Source organism: Pteropus medius, unplaced genomic scaffold (genome assembly GCF_902729225.1).
Source record: "Pteropus medius unplaced genomic scaffold, Ma_sr-lr_union100, whole genome shotgun sequence".
In the NCBI taxonomy this organism is placed as follows: Eukaryota; Metazoa; Chordata; class Mammalia; order Chiroptera; family Pteropodidae; genus Pteropus; species Pteropus medius.
The window spans coordinates 24,704,144-24,729,680 of record NW_024349800.1 but is presented as its reverse complement, the minus strand read 5'-3'; the positions used below and the strand labels follow the sequence as shown (position 1 = coordinate 24,729,680).

At 37.3% G+C, this 25,537-nt stretch overlaps 1 protein-coding gene and 1 pseudogene across 3 annotated transcripts; one reads left to right on the top strand and one right to left on the bottom strand.

Moving 5' to 3' along the window:
• Window positions 1-1,563: 1,563 nt before the first annotated feature.
• FAM161A (FAM161 centrosomal protein A) lies at window positions 1,564-23,753 on the bottom strand. Of its 3 annotated transcripts, none has more exons than XM_039887040.1 (7): window positions 23,107-23,753; window positions 14,346-14,584; window positions 11,897-13,054; window positions 11,370-11,537; window positions 9,615-9,714; window positions 3,648-3,802; window positions 1,564-3,042 (listed from the first exon to the last, which is right to left on the bottom strand). In XM_039887040.1, the coding sequence occupies exons 1-7, from the start codon at window positions 23,290-23,292 to the stop codon at window positions 2,907-2,909; spliced, it is 2,142 nt and encodes a 713-aa protein (XP_039742974.1). In that variant the 5' UTR covers window positions 23,293-23,753; the 3' UTR covers window positions 1,564-2,906. The 3 variants fall into 3 exon arrangements, with proteins under 3 accessions (XP_039742974.1, XP_039742976.1, XP_039742975.1); XM_039887042.1 differs by having other exon boundaries at window positions 22,991-23,129; XM_039887041.1 differs by lacking the exon at window positions 11,370-11,537 and having other exon boundaries at window positions 23,107-23,752.
• On the top strand, window positions 3,210-3,328 carry LOC120622628 (uncharacterized; annotated as a pseudogene).
• Window positions 23,754-25,537: the final 1,784 nt, after the last annotated feature.

Below are 25,537 nucleotides of genomic sequence, written 5' to 3'. Positions count from 1 at the left end.
GACTCACATGTATTGTGAAATGAATACTACAAAAAAAGTTTAGTTAACACCCACCATCTCATTAAAAAATGTTTTTTTCCTTGTGGTGAGAACTTTTAAGATTTATTCTCTTATCGGCTTTCAAATATACCGTACAGCTGTGTTAACTATCGTCACCATGCTGTACATTACACCCCTTGTAGTTATTTATCTGATAGCTGGAAGTCTGTACCTTTTGACCACCTTCGTTCAATTCCCCATTCCCCACTTTTTTCCTTTTTGTAACAACTAAGACTCTGTGGTCTTTGGTAAATTCTAAAATGAGTGAAGAGGCATTGGCATGAGGAGTTGTAGCAATGATCTTCAATGGTGGATAATATCACAAAAGGAAAGATCATTAGACATTATGTACTTCCTTGATGGAAATATACACTATGACCTATGAAATATTCTTGCTGAAAACATCAAATATAAATCTGATCAAGCTTAGATCTAACTACTACTAATTTATAGGAAACGCAGAGAACACATTAAATGACAAAATTCAGAGTGGGATACTCTACAGGACAAACGACCAGGTCCCTCAACAACAATATTGCAAGAAAAAAGAGATGTATTAAAAAGCGACTTAAGAGACTTATTAACCAAGTGCAATGTTTGGACCCTGATTCAAATAAACTGTTTACGATGTATACATTTTTTTTAGTATCAGAAAAAGATATAAGTATTTTTATCTTTTCTTGCTGTCAAGCTACTCTAAATCCTTGACTAGAAAGTAGCTTCCAACAAGGCTAAAGCCTCATTTATATTTTTCTTTAATATATATGTTGAAGGGAAAAAACAAAACAAAAAACTAAGTCTTCCACTGCCTACTCCCAGGCTTTGTTCCAGAGGCAAATTCTATTGCCATTTTTTTGTCTTACCATCTTTTCAAAGTTAGATTAAGCATGCATATTATTCCTTGACTTTTGACATATACCAGATTTTCTTATTTTTCTTCTCAAATTTTTTCTCTTTTTATTGTGTAATATCACACATTAAATAAATCAGCTGTCAATATGATGGCTTTCTAAAAAAAGTGATTTTTGCACAGAATGATTTGAAACTGCCAATGTCTTCTAAGTTTGGCTTTATGTTTACCAGATCACTGTCTTTAAAAAGGGGGTTCACACATTATTTCTAACAAATAATATTTAAATCACATTGTATCTTATTTTAATAAAAGTGTCGAAAGTTAAAAGTTTCTTTAGGAATATCCTATACTGTGGCACTATCATTTGAATAGCCTAGTTTGCAAAGAAGTTTTCCAAACATCATTTCATCTAATCCTTCCTATAGCCACTCAATACAGGTACTATTCCCATTTTTAAAGAAAACTGAAGATTAGTTCTGAAACCAAGTCCTATACTCTCCTCATAAAACTGAGATGAGACAGAATGAGGAGCAAATCCTTGAAAACAAGTAATATTTAAAATATTACAATTTGTGGATTGTGTTTCATAGGTTCTCAATAAATTAGAAGGGAAATGTTTTTAATCCCATGTGTATTCATTTTGAAGTATATAATTAAAAAACATATTCATCTACTTACTCATCTAAGCCTTTATTAAGTACCTACCATATGCACAATCCTGTGCAAAATATTAAAGAATTACAAAGATGAATTTTTAAATGGTGCCAACATTCAAGAAGTTTACAATCTAATGTTAGTGACAAATAGTTTAATACAAAGTGTAGGAAAGAAATTACAGATAAATATTTGCCCTTAATTGAGAAAAATCACCTTATTTCTTCATTTAAAACATAAACTGTCAGTTGGGAAACACTGTTATTATATACACCTTTATTAGTTCATCCTCTTTAAAGGAGGTTGATTGTTTTTAGAAAAGAAAATGTCTCACCCTATCACATCTTTATGACAGGTTTGAATTTTTAAAACAAAAATCTGCTTAAAGAGGAAAAATGATAGATTCATAAAATCAAATTAACATCATGCACAGAAAGACAAAGTGTGTCTGTAATAATATGTAAGAAGTTGAGTACAGCTGGGCCTTGTATTAAAGAGTCAAATCTGAATTATTTTAGAGATTTGCCTTGGACAAGTTATTATGTACAAATTTCCTCATATATAAAACAGGGCTGATATTTATTAAAATTATAACTCGATGCTATAATTCTTTCCATCTGTCAATATACAAGGTTAAAAAGAATATAAATGCTTTTCTAATAATATAGATATCAAAAATAATTTAGAATAAAATTAAAGATAAAAAAAGTGATGATACTATGGATAATTTAACAGTAAACTCTCAGTGTAGAAATGAATGTAAATTTGCAAGTATGTATTTTTTTCTATATTTTATTTTGAAAAATGGCTCAGATAAGAAACTTAAAATACCTAGTAAAATAAGTTTGAGGATTCATTTTGTGAGATGTATTGCAGAGAAAAAGAATGAGCAAATAGTATAATTTAAAAATATTTATTAATTCATGCTTTAAAAAAATGAAAAAAATTTTTTTCAAACAAATCACTAAAGGCCAATATTTCTCTCTGCTCTCAATGCTAAGCCATTTTTTCCCACCAAAATAATGAAGTAATATATATTTTTTATGACTAATCAGTTTGTGACAGCTGTGATTCTCAAACACTTTTTAAAAATACAAATAAGATCAAAGTTGTGAACAGACCATATGTAGCAATTTTAAAACATGATAGGCAAAGCCTTATTCTAACTGACCAAATGGCCAATTGGCAGGATTTGACCTTTTCCGCTACAGATGACTTTGCTCAAGAGCCCTGCACACATCAGATGGGTTCCCATCCACATTCTTAACACAAGCACAGCTGCTAACACCCACACAGCTGCTAATACACGATGCTGCAAACAACAGCACAGACACAGAGAGGAGGCTCTGCTGATTCTGTTTTATTCTTCGACAGATTTTTCTTCACTCTCTTCATCAGCTTCATCTTTTTCCTTGCAAGAATCCTGGCTGTTGGTATCAGTAAAATAATTTTCTTCCTCATTCTCTCTTTCTTCTATTTTTTCTTCTTCATTAAAGCTAGAAGAAGAAATTTATCAATCTTTCAAAGGAAAAATGGTTTGGTTTAAAGGTAAACAAACCCTTTGCAATATACGTCATCATGTAGTCAGTCTTCCTCAGGTGTATAAGCTCCAATTCATCAGAAAAACTCTATGAAAGTGCCAGTTGGAAAAGTAAATATTTCTGTCTACGGCCATGCTCCCCTGAACGTGCCTGATCTGGTCTGATCTTGGAAGCTAAGCAAGGTGGAGCCTGGTTAGTACTTGGATGGGAGACCACCTAGGAATATCAGGCGCTGCAGGCATTATTTTTTTAAGTAAATATTCCTCTGAGAACTAATTTATTTTAAAACTTGGTTTACTCTTTTAACTTCATTTGAAAGCATGTTTATTTTCATTATTTATGCCAGTCAGAAATGTAAATTATTCTGCCTTAAAAACAAGATACTTCATCACTGTATAATATTTTGAATGTCAAACATGTTAAAATATCAACATATTTTACAGTTCACATGTATTCAACTAGGTAAAAGACCTTTAAAAAATATTATAGAACAGAATTTTATGCTTTCCTCCAGGTAAGAATTTTTTCAGAGGTATACCATTCAGACTTATATATGTTACCTTTCTTTATCTTCAGTGAAACTTTTCATCTCTTGATCGCTGAAGGACTCAAATATTCTTCCACATTGGCCTTTCTTTGAAACAAACTCATCAGATATTCCTAGTGCTTTTAGGATGTTAGAATAATGCTTTTCTGCTGCCATTCTTGCATTTTTCTATAGGAAAGACAAACCTTTTTAGATGAGAATAAAATATTTTAAATTGCTATTAAAAATGTATTGGTTAAAAGCTCCAGTGAAAATTAAATTCAGTAATCACAGTTCGTTGAAAATATGCATTCCCTCTGACCAGCAATTCTATTCCTAGGTATATACACAGAGAAACTCCTACATATGTGCTCCAGGAGACATGTATAAAAATGTTCAGGATGATATTGTTTGTAACAATCCAAAACTGGAAACAACATAAATGTCTATCAACAGTAGGAAGGATAAATTGTGATCTTTTCAGACAACAGAGTAAAATAAAGCAATGAAAATGAATGAACTCTAGCTATACATCACAACATGGATGGATCTCATGAACATAATACTGAGCAAAAGAAACAAAACGCAAAAGTGTACATAATATGATTCAATTATAAAAGCCCCCAAACAGGCAAAACTAAACTATATTGTTTAGGGATAGGTATATAGGTGGTAAAACTGCAAAGAAAAACAAGGAAACGCTTATCTCAAAAGTTAGTAGCGTGGTTACCTCTAGGGGCAGGGGAGAGGGGTTTGATCTGGGAGCTGTGCACAGAGTTTCTGGGGTGCTGGCAATGCTCTATTTATTGACCTGGGTGGCCACATAAGTTTTGACATATAATTATTCTTTGTACTGTAACTGTTTTATACACTTTTATGACTGCTCAAAGATATCTGGAAAAATCAGTAAGAAAATAGTTCATGTGACAGTTGTCAGAAAGTTCTTTTATTTTGTGTGCCTACTGTAATTTTTACTTTTTATAAATCACCTCTACTCCATCAAAATCATCAGTGTTATCTTTACTTTGTAGAGGAAGCTATGGATACAGCAAAAAGAACATGAATTTAGAATTGGGTTTAAATCTCCAGAACGTTACTTTCTGGCTTTGGGACCTGTAGGAGTTATGGTGACCCTCTCGTACCTGAAGCAAATTGGAAGTCGTCACAGTTCCTGAGACAACAGGCTTTATGGAGCCACAAGAGGACTGGGTTCACACTAGTTCCCTGGCTTTAGTCCACTTTTAGCTCCTATGAGTGGATACAAACATCCTAGTATAGGGCTAAAGCAAGGTGACCAGGAATGGCCCAATTCTAATGCACAAGTGGTATCCTACTCTGGAAAGGGTGTGGGAAAACAGCAAGTCTCACCCCCAAATTTAACAACTAAGAAAACCCAAGATACTCCCTCTACCCCGACTTCTGCGGTTAGCTTAAGGTCACAAGAAGAGTAAGTGATGGAACCAAGTCTCCTGACCCTTTCCTGGGTCTTTTCCACTCCAACCTGCTCCCTTCTCTAAGTTATAGTGGTCATCCTGGAGACTGAAGTTAGCCTAAAGCCTGCCTTCAGTAGTGCAGTTGTCAGATATTTGCCCAACCACGGTACTCCAGTATAATGAGGGACTATGGAGTCTAGTGTTTCATGGGAGAAATCAAAATAGCAGAGACCAATTACAATTGATAAAACTATCACCAGTGCATTTTCTGACACTCTGGAAAACTGAAAATGAAGCACTCAAACTGCTACTAAAATGCACCCACTATGAATAACAATTTTTAGAGAAGAAAGTAAACACCCATCCAGAGGCTATGAATACTAACGGACAAGCCTTGGGAAACTGAAAGGTACAGTAATGTGAGAAGAATTATGCCCCAAAGACTGTAAAGCAGAATAAAGAAATCCCAAACACAACTCTGAATGCATTAAGGATGGTATATTCTGATCTAAGCAAATTAAATATAAAAGAGATTAAAACACTAATCAAAGTTAGTGCTCTTAAGCCTTCATCTTAATTTGGTTTAAAATTCAATTTAACATCTACTCAGTTTATAAGCCCTGTAATGTCCAAGAAACAGGACAACACAGTTTGTTCTGTACTGGATCATAGGCTTAGATTAGGGGATAACTCGACAGCAGCAAGACCACAATGAACACTTACAAATGGGTAATGAATAAAGTTGTGAGTGAATTTATTATATAACTACTCTTAATTAGCACCAAAGGTCACAACAAAATAGACTGCAAGAAAAAAATGTACTAATTTATGTTAACAAAACCAAAGCAAAAAGTCATTGCCAGTCACTCTGCATATGGAATTAATTACCTTTAATATTTTATATCAAGGTGAATAGTATGTAATTGTTCCTAATTGAAATAAACATTTCCCCCTTGCATTTCACTATGCAAAAGAATGATAAAGACTATGAGGTAAAAGGAACAGTTAAAATAATCGTATGGTTATTTATTTTTCTATCAAATAGTCTGTAAAAAATTTTGGCTTTGTTTCTTCAGGAAATCAAAATAACATATGATGAAAGTTTGTCTGTTATCAATACCCTAGGACTGAAGGGAAAAAAATACTTTTTATAACTGTAACTTTATTTATAGTAATCCTTTCATTTATTTAATAATTACTAAATATCTTGTGGCAAGCCTTCATGGGAGGCAGGGTACCCAGTATGTAGGGAAAGAAGTATTTTAGGCAAAGGGAACAACATATATCAGAAGTGGTAGAAGAAATAATAGCTATGAAACTATATTTTCAACATTTAAAATTCCTTAATGGTTTTAATTTCATACACATCACTTATTTTGCCACATTTTCCCTGGTGCTTAGAAACAGTAGGATTTCACAGCATGGCAAAACTGCTTATTAATGCTGAGACTCATCACTAATACATCATCAGGGTAGTGCTCTCAACCTGGTCTAATCCCAGAAAGAAAATGATAGGTCATTATCTGGCTAATTTGATCATTATAATTGTTTTGTTTCAATAAATATTTATTTATTAACATCTCCTCTGTGCCAGACGTTGTCCTAGGTGCTAGATGCTGGGAATATAAAGATTTGACCACTGTCCTTGAAAGCAACAAGCTGGAAAGGAGAGAGATCCTTAGATAATTTCCATACATGTGGCAGGAGCAAAGAAAAAGGTATGCAAAGGGTAATAAAAGAACACAGAGGAAAGGGCACCCCCAACCCAACCAGGGCCAACAGTGTAAGAAGTGATTTTACACTAAGACTGGAAATGAGCAGGAGGAAAAATAGGAAGAGGCTCTAAGGATGTTCAGAAACAGAATGAATAAAGATTTCAAATTTAAAACTACTAGTCTTATATGGCCTAAGAATAAAGGGTGTACATAGTGGGGCTGCGGGGAGTGCAGTGGTAGACAAAATAAATAGGTTAACAGAGATCAGATCATAGAGGATTCTGCATACCATGCTAAGACTCCTGGATTTGTCTTTTGGGAGAAAGCAGAACAGCTTAGTGTTAAGTGTTTGAAGCAGAGTGACTTGAGTTCCAATCCTAGTTTTATTATTGACTAACCATAAATCTTATGAATTACCTTCTTTGAACTTCAGTTTCTTCCTCTGCAATTGCCACTGTTAGCAGCAGTTATTAATGAACTACCCAGGGCTAACATTTTCACAAGGGAATGGGTATATCAATGGAAAAGAACAAGGCAGGAAAACCAGTCAAACCATTCATTATATTAACTAAGGCAGTAACAGAGGTTTCACCTAGCATTTTACCATCAAGAATGGAGAAAAGTAGATCCAAATATTATTTAGGAAGAAAACTTGTCAGTTCCCTTAGTGACAACTGAATGGAGAGGAAAAGTGGTTCCCAGTCATCCAAATAGTGGCCCAACCAAAATAGGAAATCAAAGAGGAAAATCTAGCTTGGGGCAAGATAAATGTAGATGCCTGTGGGAAATCTTGACAAGTGGACATAAATACCTGCAGTTGTGAGCTGGAGATAACTGCTTTGAGCCAAAGTTTATTACTTTATGCTGAGTAATGCAGAACGGCTTATAATGATTTTTCCCCTTAAAGTTGAAACTGAGACATTAAAAAGAAACTCACTACTTAAAATGACAAGCACTACATAAAATTATATCCAAATCAAACCAAAGGGTTCTTATAACTTTGACAGACTGTAATATGTAGATTCACCCACAATTCATGTTCCTAGTCCTCAAAAAGTCATTGACAAGGACAGTGTTGTAATAACACTCATCTGTCCCAGGCACATGCTGGCAGAAAGCTCCAAAAGTAACAGCCTGAAATTCACATAATACAGCACTTGTAACCTCTAGTTATCCTATTTTTAAGCCATGACACCTAGGAACCTCTCCCTTATGAGTACTTAAGGAAAAGATGATCTGAAATTAACAAATCTCTCTAAAGAGAAAGATTGCAAAACAGTGTAAATTTAGTAAAATTGGGATTCACTGTTCATAGAACCAAATTATTTTTCCATTGAAAAGGAATTCCTTAAAAAATTGAACAACAAAATGAAAAGGCAATCTACTGAATGGGAGAAAATATTTGCAAATCATATATCTGATAAAGGGTTATACAAAATATATAAAGAACTCAAGTTCTTTATATAAGTCAATAGCAAAACAACAACAACAACAAAAAAAAACAAACAATTTAAAAGTGGGCAAAGGACTGAGTATACATTTTTCCAGAGGAGATATTCAAATGGCTGACAGGTAAAAGAAAAAGTGTTCAACATCACTAATCATCAGGGAAATGTAAATCGAAACCACAATGAGATAAAACCTCACACCTGTTAGAATGGCTATTGTCAAAAAGACAAGAAATATATGCTGGTGAGGATGTGGAGAAAAGGAAACCATTGTGTATTGTTGGTGGGAATGTAAATTAGTACAGCCACTATGGAAAACAGTATGGAGGTTTCTTTAAAAATTAAAAATAGAACTACCACATGATCTAGCAATTCCACTTCCTGGTATGCATCTGAAGGAAACAAAATCACTATGTCAAAGAGATATCTGTACTCCCACATTCACTGAAGCATTATTTATAATAGCCGAGACATGGAAACAACCTAAGAGCCCATTAAAAGATAAAAAGATAAAGAAAATGTGGTAATATATACACAATGGAATACTATTCAGCCATAGAAAGAAGGCAACCCTGCCATTTGCAACAACATGGATGGATTTTGAGGATGTTATACTAAGTAAAATAAGTAAGACAGAAAGACAAATACTGTATGACCTCACTTATATGTGGAACCTAAAAATAAAAAACTCAAAAAAAGATCAGATTTGTGGTTACCAGGAGGAACTGGATGAAGATGGTCAAAAGGTACAAACTTGAATTATAAGAGAAATAAGTCTTGGGGATGTAAATTACAACATGGTGACTATGGTTAACACTGCTGTATGGTATATTTGAAAGTTGCTAAGAGTAAATCCTAAAAATTCTCCTAAGGAAAAAAATTTTTTTGTTAACAATATATGAAGTGATAGAAGTTAACTTATTGTGGTAATTTTGCAATTTATATACGTGAAGTCATTATGCTATATACCTTAAACTTATACAGTGCTGTTTATCAGTTATATCTCAAAGAAAAAAACCACTGGCAGAAATAAGTCTGATTCAATAGGTATTTTGTTTCATTTTTTAATTCTCCAAAGACTTCCAAATCATATCACGAAGCCTCACCTTAATATTTGGCCAAGTTGGTACTGAAAAAAGATCAGCCATTAAAAACAGGTTGTGACACTATTATTTTGAAAATGATTGAATTAGCAGCATATTCTTTATCAAGCATACATGCCTCATCAACGAGATCCAATGCTCAGATGTAAGCAAAACTACTTACTTGACTAATTTGGTGAAGCTGTCACAGAAATAATGTTTCAATACATTATATAACACATAAGACAAATGAACTGTAAATTAAGAGCTGGAGATGTTAAAAACAATGCTGACAATAGCTTTTAAATTCCAACAAACACAACCTGAGCAACTCTTTCAAATAGTAGTGGCCTGTTTTTTAATTTTTCTTCTCTTTCTTCTAGTTCTTGTCGGTATTCTCTCATCCTTTCCTTTTCACTCTTTCTAAAATCAAATAAAAAGGAATAGAATTTTAAAAAGAAATAAGAACTTCCATATATAACGTTGAGTTCAGATGACAAATTAGAAATTAAATTATCAGCACAGTTTAGTTTATCACCATTCCTTTTCGAGATTGGTAAATTTTTATGGAATGCAGAATAAAAACACTAGGTTCTGAAAGCACACATTTTATATCCTGGGAGCAGTCTGGGTACTTTGACAGTTCTGAAATCTTTAAGATATTATGTATTAAGGGGCTTCAAACTGGCCTGAAGCGATGAATGAATGCCCTCTATCTCATTTATAAGTATATAAACCAAGAAAAATTAGTCCAAATTAGATATCTTCTCTTTAAGAAATTTCTGCTGAAAACAAGACCTTGCTCTTCTTTATTCCCTTAAATGAGATCTCCTATAGGTTGGTGGCAAAGTTAATGAAATGATAACAGGTCAGGGGAGAAATGGGGAGTGAGGGACTATAAATATATAGAGAAACAGGAACCAAATACATAAATTCACAGTAAATGTACTTATTGTGTAAGATCCTATAATGAATCCAACTATGCTATTTTCTCTATGTAAAATATACTAACTCTACCAAGATAATAAGATTTCATGGATTAGAGAAAATAATTATAATAAAAATGATAATTATGCTTAATCATGTACAAGTTGGTATTATGAAAAATCCCGTTAACTAAGGATGAATAGTATAATTATAAAGAATTTTTAGCTCAAGTTCATCAAATTAAGTTTCCTCCATCAATGAATCACATTGATACACATTATAAGGAACATATATAATATACATTGTAAAGGAATGTAATTATTATTATTTTTAATAAATAGTTAAAAAGAAATATTTGTAATTAAAAGCAAATATAGATTTTAGGGGCATTTATAGATTATATTAAAAATTAATAAATCATATTACTTACCTGGCTTTGTGGGGAGTTATTTTCCTACTTAAACATGAACATTTTTATGTTTATGTGCAACACAAAAATGTTCCTCTGGAACACTGATTTTCAAACTTTGTATTGAAGAATTCCAGCATTCTGTAAAGGGGTTCTGTGAATATTTTTATTTATTTATATTAAAAGTGTAACAAAATGCAACATATACCACTAAACATTAACACACGTGTTAATCGACACATCACATAATTGATGTTAATTAACACCAATGTGTTAATTTGTGTCATCGGATTTCGTGCAAACCTTAGAACAAAGCTCTTTGACATATCTGTTTATTCAAGAATATTCTGAGGTTACGTGGCAAGATGTTAAAAAAGAGCTTTATCTGTATGGATCAAGATTTTTCTCAATATTATATAGCGCAATCAATAATATAAAGAAAAAGATTAGATGCTGATATATTAACTATGGCCACAATGTAAAACATTTCTGTTTAACATGGCTTCATTGCCCTCATCATCAGGTGTGTGAGTATGCATGTTGGTTCTCACCATGAGGTGAGTGAGTGAATGTGAGTGTGTGTGTCAGTGTGTGCTGAATTTAAGTAACTAATAGTAACTGGAATCCAGAAACTAAAATACTAATACTATTCTTAATCTGTTCATATATGTTGGTATATATTGATTAAAAAAAGAAAGTTTGAAAACCAGTGATCTGGAGGTTCAGGATTCTTTTGTGATACCTCAGAGATTTTATTCTGGATTTAGACATTTGAGCTAAACTTTGATGTGAGTCATAAGCCTTAGCCCGTGTTGTCAGGAGTTTCTGCAATTCTTTCATTCTTTGCTTCTGCTTAGTTAGGATCCGATTTCTCTCTTCTTCCAACATTTTCTTTTCCTCAAGTGATCTCCTGAGGGCAATAAACTAAGGCTTAATTCACTTTAAGCCAATGAGAATGTTGCTTAGCAAAGATTTAACACAGGATAATTCAAAGGATGAAAACGGCAACCTTTTGAGAAGGATCTGACTTGTGAAATTGGTAATCAATAGGCTGACTAAAACCTTTTCTATCCCCGAAGATTCATAAAATGGAAAATACATTTCTTAGAAGAACACCCTCTGGCAAAATGTCCTATATTATATAGTAAAATATATTACCAGATATAATAATTTCTTCATATTTTCAAAGTCACTGACATAAAATCAATAGTGCTGCATACACTATTTTAGCAACCATAAGTCAGTTAGCAGTGTATCCTAGTTATTTACCTTGTGGCTTGTTCTCTTCCTCTGGAAGATACTGTGGGCATTGGAGGGTTGCAGTCATATGGCACACGCTTTGCACTTCCACTTCTTACTGGTGACTTGTGCCTTGGAGACAGATAAGGCCAACGTTTTTCTTCGTCTGCTACAATGTCTGCCAAAATTTTCTCTCTTTTAGTGGATGCATGTGAGGCTGCATGAAGATCGGGTGGTTTACAGACTGTTAGGGGTTTTAGATACTTCTGTTCTGAGGGGTGTCTCTGATATCTCTCAGGAACATCTCCAAAATCAGCAGTCTGGCACCTAGCCCTGTGCTTACACTTCAACTTTTCAGCCTGTTCAGGACACTTGGACTTCCTTGCAGCAAAACTTCTGCGAGCTGGTCTACGAGGTAAAGGGGATGAATTAAGTAAAAGTTCTTGGGCTCTCAGCTGTGTCCTATTGTTTCTGTAGAGCTCTTCTTCTTTTAACCTGTCATTGGAAATTAAACCATAAGTAGATCGAGGTATAGGTCTGGCTTTAAATCGATTTGTTTTCTTTTTAGACTTAAAAAAGTCTCTCAGCTGCTTTTCTCGGATTGCTTGCTTTTGTTCCTCCCTTGCAATAAACTTAAATGGCTTTTGTGAGGCCAAAAGAGCTTCTTTATATTTCTCCTTCATAGTCTTTCTCCGTTCTTCATTTTGCTTGACTATATCATGATAAAGGGGGAGAAAGACAAATGCTGGAACTGGATTGGCTCGGAATTTTTTCTTACACTCTGAATCCTCTTCTTGTTTTTTGAGCAGTTTTTGTACCATTTCAATATCTGATTTAGATTTCATGTTCTCTTCTTTTTTCTTCTGTTCTCTGATCATCATTTGAAAAGGCTCAGGTACTGTAATCTTTGGCACCCATTCTTTAGGTTTCTTCTTTGTTTTTTCAATTGCTGGGAAGTTAGCATCTTCACACTGAATATAATCTTTAACAGAAAAGTTTCTCCACATGTTGTTGATGAGCTCCTTCGCATACGTCATCCTTCTGTTTTTCTCGGGATACTCCTTTTCTAAGTTGGGCAACTCATCTTCAGAGGAAGTCATAATCAAGGAGGAAGCATGACTTAAATCAGGCTCTGAAAGCGATGTTGTTAATGAGATAGGGTGATAGGAATTCTTTTCCAAGACAGACCTAAATGAGGGGAATAATTAGGTTACACTTTCAGTCGTATATGACCAAAAATAAAAATTAAGAATTATATATTTTCTTAGATCAAGGTATAATCAGAAGATAGGAGCTGGATAGGGCTTATAAAAATGATCATTTTTATTTAGAATAGAGCTGGAAGATGCTCATAAATTATTCAACACCCTCATTTTATAGGGGAAGAACTTGAGACAGCCAAGGCTCCTTGTGTCTAACCTCTGTTGAATTTATCCACGTTTTCTAGAGTCACATCTTAAAGCATACATCTGATCATGTCACTCCCCTTCTTGAAACTTTTCCATGATTTTTACTGTTATGAAGTCAAGTGTAGATTATAAAGCCCTTCAAGATTAGCCCCTGCCTACTTTTTCAGTTCCACTTCTCCTCTCCCTATCCCTAGTCACCATTCTTAAGTCACATCCCTCACACACATCATGACTTTTCATGCCACCATGCCTTTGCACATGTGGTTTCTCTGCCTAGAAGGCCACTCCTTGCTTCCTGCATCTGCTGCAGCTATTCTTCCTTCAAAACTGAACTCAGATATGACTTCAGTAGAAAATTCCTGCCTGTGTCCCTCCACTGACACCTTGACATGATCAACTGCTTCTTGCTCTGTCTTCATAACACTGTTATACCATGTTGTATTGTAATTTTGGGTTCTCAGCTAGTCTTTGAGCTCCTTGAGGGCATCTTGATTTTGAGTCCTCAGTGTCCAGGTAAGGTCTGGCACACAGGAGGTGCTCATTCAGCACTGACCAAATAGATGAGTTAAAGGACTTGCCTCAAGTTTCAAAATAGAAGAGTTTATAGCAGAAAAAGAAATCAGTCTTGAAATTACAGACTATTTGGAAAGTTTGAATCAGATCTATGTTTTAGTCCTGAACTCTTTGTACTGTATCTTTAATGAGCTCATGTTAATCCACATATTATAAGGGCTTTTAAATTTTAATATTCATAATTTAAAAATGGCCCAGACTAAATATTCTGCTACATGACTACAGTTCTATGAATGACAGATCAAAGGAAAAAGATCAAATGGACACAAAATGACCCTCAAAGCAAGAAGTCACCTAGTAGGTTGATGAACCATTAAACATTTTGAATAAAATCCTACCGTCATATATCATTCAAAGTATAAGGGGGAAAAAAAGTACAAGGGGGAAAAAAAGTATAAGGGATATTTGACAGAAAATATTCTGAAATAATTTTGTTCTGTACTTTTAAGTATACATTTTATTTTAGAATCCACAAATAACATTATGTACAAACTTACATGGAAGAGACACTAGGCGCTTCTTCCCTGATGATTACTGGCTGAACTTCATTTAAATTTAATTTATTCTGGTACATTTTCTCTAACTTTGCCATAGTTTCCACGTGGGCAGCCTTCAGCTCTTCTAGTTTCCTGAAATATTCTTCATTAGAGTAGTAAATACCAGAAAAGTCCACGAGGTCTTCACTGCTTATATGTGTTCGATCATCCACTCCAGAAACGTTGGTGTTAAAATCAGCCTGATAGAAGGAAAAAACCTGTTATATGGTGTTTAGAATTGAAATACAAATAAATTTGACACTGATTCCCAATGCTGCTGCTTATTTGTGGGCTTCATACATACACTAATGGATTATAAGTTACTTGTGGGCTATGCATTTTCCCCTAATGACATTTTATTAAGAACGAGAGAGAGAGAGAGAGAGAGACAGACAGACAGACAGATAGACAGACAGACAGACAGGCCAAGCTGCCAGAAAATAAATGCCATTTAATCCATTTTATAAAGAATGGTTAGATTCCCAGACTATGTACTAACCCATACACTATAACAGGATAGAACCAAACCACCCTTTATAAAGAGCCTCCTTCCGAATTTTAAGTTTTAACTGAAATGAATAAGAACACAGTTCTTCCTGCTGCAAACCAAGCAACCACAGCCCAACACCCTTGCCCAGCTGGGCTTCTGCAGTATAGGCCCCAAGGGGGTCCCAGTGGAGGGAAGATAGGGGAAAAGGGGAATGAAGGCCGCAGAATGGAGGGAACAAAGTTCTCAGGGCTTATCAAGAAGCCAGGGAGATGTCCAGAAGAGACCTGAAGAGGAAGTAGGAGGGTGTGGAAGGGGGTGAGAGGGACTGTCAGAACAGCCATTCCTGTGGGCCACAAGAGCAGGAGCTCCCCTATGTGACAGGAATTTTGGGAGTGAAAAGAGAACAAGAGTATTACAGTAACTACACATAGTGTAGTTATTCGATATACAGATCATGCCTGGAAGGGGCTGACTGATCTTCCCTCATTCCTTTCATACACCTTTCAAAGTTCTTTCAATTGAAGCAACTGTAGAGGTAAAAACCCCATTTTCTCCATAAATATAGAAATTTTAATATTTTCTCAGTTGAGAAACAGTTGAAGTTATTTATGAAACTACGCATAATAGGCTGCTGACCATGGTCTCAAATTTAGCCTACTACCTGAAGTAGACTCGAAATTTTTAAAAAGTGTATTTGCCATAGAAAATTATAGACCCAATCAGACAAGATACTATGAAATAAATCTGAGTAGCTTCTCCTAATGGGTAAATTCAGAAGGGTCAATTGTATGTAATAGTTATTGATATAGTGTTTTAAAAAATGGGCTAAAAACAGTGTACCAGAGGTGAGTGTTGTGCCATTTGGGGTAACTTAGAGAAAATGAATAAAGGAAATCAAGTTTTCTTCAGTAGAACTGCTGTGCAGAAATTTATTACCAACAAATCTATGACTCCAAGAATTGCTTTATTGTCGTACAACATAACCAAGATAACTTTCTGATGTCTTCTACTATTTCTACATGTGCTCCTCACCACTTAGCTGTAGTGATGAATGCTTTGTTAAATTCCTCATTCATTAAATATTTAGGGACAACCAGTATTCAGTTAGATGCTGAAATATACAAGTCAGATAAAAACTCCACCTTTGAGAAGCTTCCAGCTAGTTTAGGAGAGGATGTGTACATAATCAACAACAGACTTTGAATAGGACAGAACTCCTGATTCCTGCCTATGAGCTGCTCCAAGCTGAGCAGGGAGAGAGATGAGTGACCACGTACGTTACAGTATCAATCACCAAGACTGGGAGTGGCGGGGGGAGAAGAGGCAGAATTTACAAAGATGAGCTAGACTGGAGACATAAGGTTGGATGACAACAAATTTTGTCAGATAAGGGATGCAGTGAAAAACAAAGAAATCTGAGGCGCAGTGCTAGAACATTCATCATATGTTACCACATGATGATGTAACTGGCAGGTACTCTGTTCTTGATGAGGAAACTGAAGCTTGGAGATTTAGGTGACACGTTTGCAATCACATAGCTAGTAACTACTAAAGCTGGGATTTAATTCAAATCCCGTGTTAGGTTCCAAAGACACACCACACTCCTCTCAAGGGCAGGAAGGGTTTTTTTTTGTTTGTTTCTTTGTTTTTTTGCCACAAGAGGAAGGAACAACCATGGTGTGCTCAGAGGGAGGTAAATAGTCTGAGTAGGGGTGGGGAACAGGGCATATGGAGCACAGGAAAGGATAGGAAAACAGATGAAGAAGGCAAGTCAACAGCCTCAACTAAGAGCCCAAGGGATGTGAGCAGAGGAGTGACATGATCAGTAATATTCAGAAGGATTCTTCTGGTAGCAGATAGAGTTTATTGAAGGAAGAAAGGTTGGTAGCAGTTAATGAACTACTGCAAAGGTCTGAGATAGATGTATTAAGGGCAGGATTAGTACAGCAGCATCAAGGAGGCTGCCTTGGTAGATTTAGGAGGCTGATTCATGAACTTGATAATGGCCTGGATTGTGGGCAAGAAACTGAAGACTTTCATTTGGAGTGCTGCCCATCTAGGTAGATGGTGCTGCTACCATTCATCAGTATAGAGAATACAGGGAAGGAGAGTGTTTTAGGAAAAGGAAATGCATTTCTCTTCTAGACGCACTGAGTTTGAGGGGATAGTAGGACAGCCAAATGTCCAGGAAACAGGTGGTAAATATATCTGGAGGCCTGGTAAGAAGGCTGGGCTGAAGATGGTGATATGGGAAAGATGCACACAGAAGTGGCAGGTGCATCCTTGGATGTACCTGCAGAAAGTGTGGGCAATAGGACAAGAATCTGAGGACGGAAGTGTTGGCCAACATCAACATTTAAATAAGCAGCAAGAGGAGGTAAGTATATTTAAAGGACGGGAGCTTTTGTTTGGTTTGAGTTTGTGAGATAAAGGAAGGCTTCCTTGAGCAGGTGATATTTGAGCTGAATCAAGAATGGAAGAATCTAGAGGAACAGAGAGAGTATAGGGGGAAAGAAAGAGAAAGTACTCTGGACAAAAGAAATGACATTAGCAAAAGCTGCAGTGGTGGGGAGCATGTTGGAGAATAAAGTGACACAGTTGGAGGGTAAGAGGAGAATAAAATGCATAAGGCAATTTTGGGAAGCAAGGCTGGAAAAGGAGGTTATGGCAAGTAGGAAGTGGTTTCCATTTCTTGTGCTATTCACTGGTTACCTGGTTTCAGCTGCCTTAAAACCCTTAGAAAATGAAAGGGTTGAATCGAAGTTAAGAGTGGAGTGTTCAGTTTGGAGTGTTCTTATGGCTTAGGAGAAAGATTACAGACAGTCTCAGAATTATTCAAGCCTGTACTTCTTAGTCATGTGACATGGGCCCTAACCTTTTTAACATCAGCTTTATGATATGTAAAGCAAGTGTGCCAGTATGTTAAACTATTGTCTCTCAGCTCCAATGCCACCCTTCTGTACCCTGCAATGTGATGCTGGGGATGGGACTCTACAAACCATATTTGTGCTTTGCCAGCTGCAACCCATTAGACTCTGCCAAAAGTGGGGCTAGAAGGAGACCGCAAGGCTGGAGTAGAAAAAAGGGACCTACTCCTTCCTGTTAGTTCTCTGTCTGCTTGAGTCACCCCTGAGCAGCAACAGTTCATTCTAGTAGCAGTGGCTGATTCTAGTTTGCTGTTTTTCCAAAGCTCACAGCATCAGCAAAATCACCTCAGGACCTTAGCACATGCTGTTCTCTCTTTATTCAAATGTTATCTCCTCAACGAGGTCTTCACTGACTACCCTAACTGAAATTATAACCTCATCCCCAACTCATTGTCAGCATCCCTTTTCTTCTTTAAGTTCTCACCACCCACTGATATTCTACAGATCTTTACTTATTTGTGTACTGTATGCCTGCCCCTACCAAAAAGTAAGCGTCACAAAGGCAAAGGCGAGGATTTGTCTTTGTTCACAGTTTGTTCTCAGTGCCTAGAAAAGTGCCTGGCCAAAGGCAGATGCTCAATACATATTTGTTGGATGAAAGAATGTACAGCTAAAAAAATAGTAAGTTTCCACCAAGACAAGAGGACAGGTATTCCCTCACAAAGGGCTGAATCATTCAAAGAAATACTGACTGCTCTAAAGAGGTATATATTCAACCAAGTATTAAGGAAAGGGCTTATTTTCCAAAACGTATAACTAAAACAAGGAGGATATGCCAAAGAACTGTTTTTAGGCAAAAGCATCCATATGCTCCCTATTCATTCTTTTAGACCATCCCTTAAAAGAAGGCTTTACAACAATCATTTACACAAAAAGGATAAAATTTGTTTGGACCTAGAAAACTGTTTGAAAAAGATATAGAAGGATGAGTAGCTTCTGAAAAGATGTGGAAGGTCTAATAATTTAACTTATTCACTGACTTTTGACAGTATCCATTCCATTTCCACTTCCTACTGTTAACACTAGCCTGACCTTTTCAGATAAACTGATCCCACAGTGTTTTACCTAAAACAGATGAATGGTTAATAAGGAACTTCTAACTCTTAATTTCATTTTTAATTGTCTCCACACAGAAGAAAATATTTTAGTAGATCAAATAACCTAGACTTAAGCACATTATTTTCCAAGAGCCTAAAATAGCACTCTTTCCCTTTAATTGTTCGGCTTTTTGTGGAATGTTGTACACGTAGCCACTAGATTAGAGGATAATCTTCCCTAGATTGGCTTGACCCATTTAGATGATGACTCCTTCCAGCACATGTGCTTCATTAGTGATCAGCGCTTACAATTATTTGTGGTATTGTCTTTCTGTATCATCTGCAATTCTGGAATTTTTATTAAAATTTTTTTGCATTGAAAGGATTCGTAAGGAATGAGGTAGAGCTACATGTAAACCCCCAATAAATGATAAGAGAAAAAAGCAACATGCAGAACAGTATGTATATACAAAATGTTACCATATATTAAAATATTATGTACACAAGAGACAGGAAAAGCCCAGAAGAATATACATCAGTTTCAAAACAGTGGCTACCAATGGTGGGTAGGAGGGACCTAGACTTTCTTTTTGCTGGAGAGGTGTTAAAAGAGCCTAAGCCTTATTTGTAACATTTGAAATTTTAAAAGGAGAATGTGTTCATGTATTACTTCCATAATTAAAATATAACTAAAAAAAAAAAAAAAAAGAATGTTTTGTGAATATTACTAAATTAAAAACTGATCAGTTTCTAATGACTAATTGGCTTTCCTGGCACCTCTCCCTGTTCCTTCTGGAAGGTAGCTCTGACACTCCCCAGCAAAACTGCTTTCCTTTTCCTTGCTCTTCTACCTGCTCCAATCCCTACTCGCCAACTGCCCATGATAACTCTTTTATTTCTTTAAGAAAACCATTGGCGGGAGTTCTCTCACCCTCCCATCTATGAAACTGCCAGCTCTTGTGCCCCTTTTCCTTTCCTCCTGCATCAGAGATGAAATGTCCCTTCTCTTAGCAGCATTTGACCCTTTCCCTCATTAAAACCAACGAATGGGGGACTTCCATACTCTTGTGATAATCCTTTTACCACTGTAGTTGGCCCTTAATCTCTTTTGTCTCCTTTTTCTCTACTGGTTAAATGTTTAGGTTTTTAAGGAGTTCTATACAAGGCCCTTTTCTCTGCACTCTCTTCCTCCTCTGATTCTCCCTAAGTGATTTTATCCATTCCCATTGTTTCAAAAATGCTGAAATCTCCCAGATAGAAATCTCCAGTCCAGATCCCACAGGACTACAGTTTCATAGACCCAACTGCTTCTTATACATTTCCATTTGGTAGTTTCATAGGCATCTCAAAGTTATGTTCAAAACTGAAATGTTGATTCTCATCCAGCCTCTAAACCCACACCTCCCCAAGTTATACCCAATTCAGTAAGTGGCATTACCTTCCATGCAGCTGGTCAAACCAAAAACCACGGAATGAGCATTCTTTATTCTTCTTCCTTGGCCTTCACATCCAATCTTTAACAGTAATTCCTATCTATTCAAAAAATCTGTACACTTTTTATCATTTCCCCTGGATGGTAGGTCCACACCATGGAATTATTATAACAGCCTCCTAACCAATCTCCTTACTTATGTTTTGTCAGACTTGCTATTCATTCTCCACAAAGCCATCGGAGTCCTTCTTTTTAAAATATAAATAGGTATATAACTGATTTCTTAAGTCTTCAAAGACCTCCCACTGCACCTACAATAAACACTCAAGGTCTATGGGGCCCTGCTTGCCTCTCCAATCTCATCTCCTCCCCTCTCTCTTTCTTCCCCTCTTTTCCAGTTCTGCTGGCTTTCACATCCTGATCACACAAAGCTCTTCCTTTCCCTATCTTAAGGTCTCTGCATATGCTGTTACCTCTGCCTGGAATGATATGGGTAAAGAAGTATTCTATAATCCACAGTTAAAATGTCACTGACTTTCCTAATAAGTGGCCTTCTCTTTTTCATCAAATATTGAGCATTTATTAAGTGCTTTTCCCATCCCACTCTTCAAATGGCTACTCGTTCTCATCTATCAGTCATCGACTTAAATGTTAACTCATTTAAGTAGCTTCCCTCCTACTACTTTTTAAAATCATAGTAACCTGTTCATTTCTTTCCCAATATTTCCCATCTTACAATCATCTGTTTTTTATTATCTAACCTCCCCACCAGACTGGAAGCTCTGTGATGACATGAGCTATGTCTGCGTCATTCCTCACTGAATAGCACTTAATAAATGCTCAATATTTGATGAAAAAGAGAAGGCCACTTATTAGGAAAGTCAGTGACATTTTAACTGTGGATTATAGAATACTTCTTTACCCATATCATCATCAACTACATAACAATGCCTATGAACTGGTATCTCCAACTGAGGCTAAATTCAAAGAACTTGCCTCAGTGCCCAACATGGGCAGAGTCCTGCAAGGGGTGGGGGTTGGGAGCTTCCGCAAACCAAAGGACTGAAAGGGACCTGGGGGCCTACTGTGACAGCTGGTTCTCTAATCAATTTTGTGTGGTGGGTATGGTATCTGAGTTTGCTACATTTTATAGATGACAAAGTTGAGCCAAATTAACCTTTAAAGATCAAGGTGGAGACCTAAGACAGCTTGACTCCTGCACACTCTTTCTTGCCTTTTCAGTGTCCTTTTTCCCTACCCCAGTATCCTCTGACTATCAGGCAATAAGTGGCAGCTTATCCAGGTTTGCTTTTTGGATCCTGTAAGTGTGGTGGTCTCAGAACAGTGTCATATTTATACAAATTAACCTCCTTTATTTTTTGATAGGATCTTGTTTGAAACTAGCTCATTAGATAAATTAATCTCTCCTAAGGTAATAAGTTTCTAACACAAATCTGCAGTTTAACAAAGCATTCTGGAAGTACTGCAACTATAGAAATGACTGACTCCTCTACTCCCCAAAGTAGGATTTAATCTTTGGGTAGGTTGTTCAAATGACAGTCCTGCTGGCAGTAATTATTATTATTATTAATTTATACTAACTGTTCTTTAGCTATGACACACACTCTTTGATTTGATTCTCATAACATACCAGTGAGGCAAGAATGAGAGACAATTATAGTGCCTTTACAGATAAGGAAACTGAGATAGAAAGAAGTTACATCTTAATATCATCTAGCAAATGGCAGAGAATGAGTCATAATCTAGGACTCCAAATCCTTTTTCTCCATTCAAATCTTTTTCCTCCATCATTCTGTCTCCTTTGTTGGCTATTGAAACTTGTGTAGGGGACACTTCATCATGAATGAAATTGGTCCTACAACTCTCACTCTGGTTCATGTTCAGGGTCTCAATCTGCCTTACTCTGGATAACCTTAAGTAGTTTATGTCTGTTGGTGAAATGCTGACCATAAAAGGTGTCCCTACAGATTTCGTGATTAACAGTTTTAGTGTAGATTAAAGAGATTAAATTCCAAAATATCCAGTGATTTCCATTAGCGCTAGACCATAACGTTTTGTGTCTGAGAGGCTTGGACAAATGCCATTAAGACTCTTTAACTGGGGGCAAGGAGGTTTATATCTGCAGATTGACAGTTAAAATCCAAGGTTTCTATATTTTAAGAGAATAGAACAGATGGCAGACTCTCCGTCTACCTGGTGGACAGGTGTTCAGAACACATGTGACACTGAAAAATGATCAGTGAAAAGGCTATCCCACCCCACCCTAAAGAGCCATTTAGAAAACATTGGGTCCTCAGTAATTTGCTTCTCTAGATGCTTAACTATATCTGTTTGATCTATCCACTGAACTCTTGATGGTTTTAAAAATCGCCTTTTAAGCATCGTGTTATCAGATGCACTGATAACCAAGACCTTAAGGTGACAACAAAACACACCTCTGACAGCACCGTTGATTCACCTGAGTTTTATGGACTATCCTCTACAGGTAGCTCAGTCTTCCCCAAGTTAAAAAGGGGATATCTACTGACAGATGCTGGAGCATAAGGAGTAAAGTTCTGTACTTTGCACTCTCTAGTCTAAATATAGTAAATGCTCTCCAAGAAATTTTTACAACCTCTTTGGGGAAAATTAAAACACTTCAGCGCTTCGGTTTTGAGTTTTCCGTGAGGACACAGAGAAGGTGGTGGGGCCAGAATTACCAGGTAGGGAGGATCTGGACAGGGCGCCGCGTTTCCCAGCACGTCGCTCAGCCCAGCGGGGACGCTCAGCCCTCAGACAGCACGCAGCCCCAGCCCGCGTCCGGCCCCTACATTACCGGCGCCCGCGCCGGCCGCACCGCCGCCTCCTGCTTTTCCTCTTCCTCCTCCAAGGCCGCCGCCGCCGCCAGAGCTTCTAAGGGGTCTTCGCGTTCGTACTGGGCGACCCGCGCTCCGGTGATGGGATCTACCGGGATTTGGAGACTGCTGGCCGCCAGCTTCGCCGCTCGGTGAGAGGCGGCCATCACCTCGCCGCCGAGGCCTAAGCGCCCGCGCTGGCCCAGGGCGGAGAAGCCGGCGCGGCCTCAGGCTGCCCAGCGGCTCCCTGCTTGGGGCGGGGGTTACTAGGGGTACGGTAACTAGGGACGCTACAGGGGCCGCGAGGGGCCAAAAGTCACTCAAAATCCTCTCACGCTGCGGGAGAGTCAAGGCGGGTGCCTCCTGGATAGAGGGAGTTAGTGGTCTGTGCTGGTTTAGAGGGTTAGCCCGGCAGAACAGGGCACCTCTTCCCCAGCTTCGCGCCTCACCGCGTAAACACAGACTTTGCACATCATACTAGTGAAACAACTTGATTTGTGAAAAAGAAAAAAAAGCGCCTTTTCATTCATTGAAATAATGTTCGAAGGAGATGGCGGTGGCAGAGGAAAGCAGGGGATGCTGTTGTGTGGCAGCCTCAGAACTGTGGCAAGGTTTGCATCTCGCTAACATGGCTCCCCCCCCCGGAGCCAGAGAATGGAAAGGAGTACAGTACATTCTACTCTGATTGACATGAGCTACCAGAAATCTACCAATCCGAAGGTGGCTACTAGAAACGCTTTTTCTTGTTCTGACCAATAAAAGCCCAGAGTTGGGGAAGCCTGGCCCACCCACCAGTGAATGACAATACAGGTGTATGAACCCGGTGTTTGCAGCTTGAGTTCATCAACTTTATAGTGGTTAGCACTGGAGGGCGCGAGCGCCGAACTGTAACCACAGACATACTCCCTCTCCCCCTTACCCTGTCAACATTTCTCAATGGCACCTTCCTTCTACTCCATGTGGCTGTTAAGGCTCAGCCTGAGAATTGCAAGCATGTTGCTGTCACAGCTACCTGCTACCTAACCCCTACTTTCTGAGGCTGACGCAACTCTCTCCCCCGCCCCCTCACCCGAGCCTCCCGCCTCCTCCTGCCCGCGGCTCTACAACCGGCATGGTCACCATAAAGCTACGGTATGCTGTCTGCAATCCATCTCTAAGGGCTGAGCCCTTCTTGCCAAGCCTTTCTTGTTCGCAGGTCTGGAGTGTGAGCACCTGCAAAACCCCCACTCTCCATCTCCTTCAGGTTTTTTGAGCTGAAATTTGCTTCGCACACTGAACCGGCTCGATTCTGAGCAGAATCCAGTTAGAAGCCCGTGAGGTATGGACGCCCCAAGCGACCATAGGAGGGACCTCCATTCATTCACATGCAGCGGATTCTCTTGAGATTTGGTGTAAGCTCATCCCCAAAACAGCAAGACAGGTCTACATGTTGAAGCGATGACTAGGCAAGAGTAGAATAGAATAGAATAGAATAGAATAGAATAGAATAGAATAGAATAGAATAGAATAGAATAGAATAGAATAGAATAGAATAGAATAGAATAGAATAGGACAGTTGTCTATGTGTGTAGAAGAGCTGAAAAGTTTCCATTTACCAGCAATATTCTAAACTTGCAGATATCTAATAACATAGCCTCAAAGTATATAGAGCAGAAATGGACAAACTTACAAGAAAATGACATCTTAAATCATCATAGGAAGAATTATTTTTGCACTTTTGTATTGAGATGTAACATATACAAATGAACAGATCTTAAAGTATAGTTGGATAAATTTTGATAAATGCCTTCACTCATGAAATCATACTATTACGATATAGAACATTTCCATCATCCCAGAAAGATCCCTTGTGTCCCTTCCCAGTCTATTCTCCATTCCATCCCCTTCACTGTTCTAGAACTTCATATAAATGGAATCATCAGTATGTACTTTTTGCTCCCAGCTTCTTTTGCTTGGCATACTTTTTTTTTTTTAGATTCATCCATGTTGTATATATCTGAGTAGTCTGTTCTGTTCCTTTTTAATTACTGAATAGTTTTATTTGCTGGAAGAGATAATTTTCCAACACTGGAGGAATTTTCCTCATTTTGTTGTGCTATTTATAATGTGAGTTACAGACAAGGCATATTCAATCTACATTATTTACATTGTCTTTATCACTTTAAGTTTATCCATTCACCAGCTGGTCACTTGGTTTTTTTTTTTTTGGCTGTCATTTTGGGTCCTTTAGAAAGCAGACATCAAGGAGTTAGAAGTGCAAGAGGTTTGTTGGAGGAAGTCATGCGAAAGATAGAGGGAGAGAAGTAGGAAAGTCTTCATGCCAAATTTGACACCTTAGAAGGAAAGGGAAAATAATCCAATTTAATAACCAAGGGGGAAAAAAGAAAGTAGGGATACAGGAATAAGCACAGG

Coding starts and splice junctions, on each gene's coding strand:
- FAM161A (XM_039887040.1), bottom strand. CDS start 23,292: ATGGCCGCCTCTCACCGAGCGGCGAAGCTGGCGGCCAGCAGTCTCCAA. Junction 13,055..14,345: donor GCGCCTAGTGTCTCTTCCAT/GTAAGTTTGTAC, acceptor CCCCTCATTTAG/GTCTGTCTTGGAAAAGAATT. Junction 9,715..11,369: donor TCCAGAATAAAATCTCTGAG/GTATCACAAAAG, acceptor ATTTGATTTTAG/AAAGAGTGAAAAGGAAAGGA.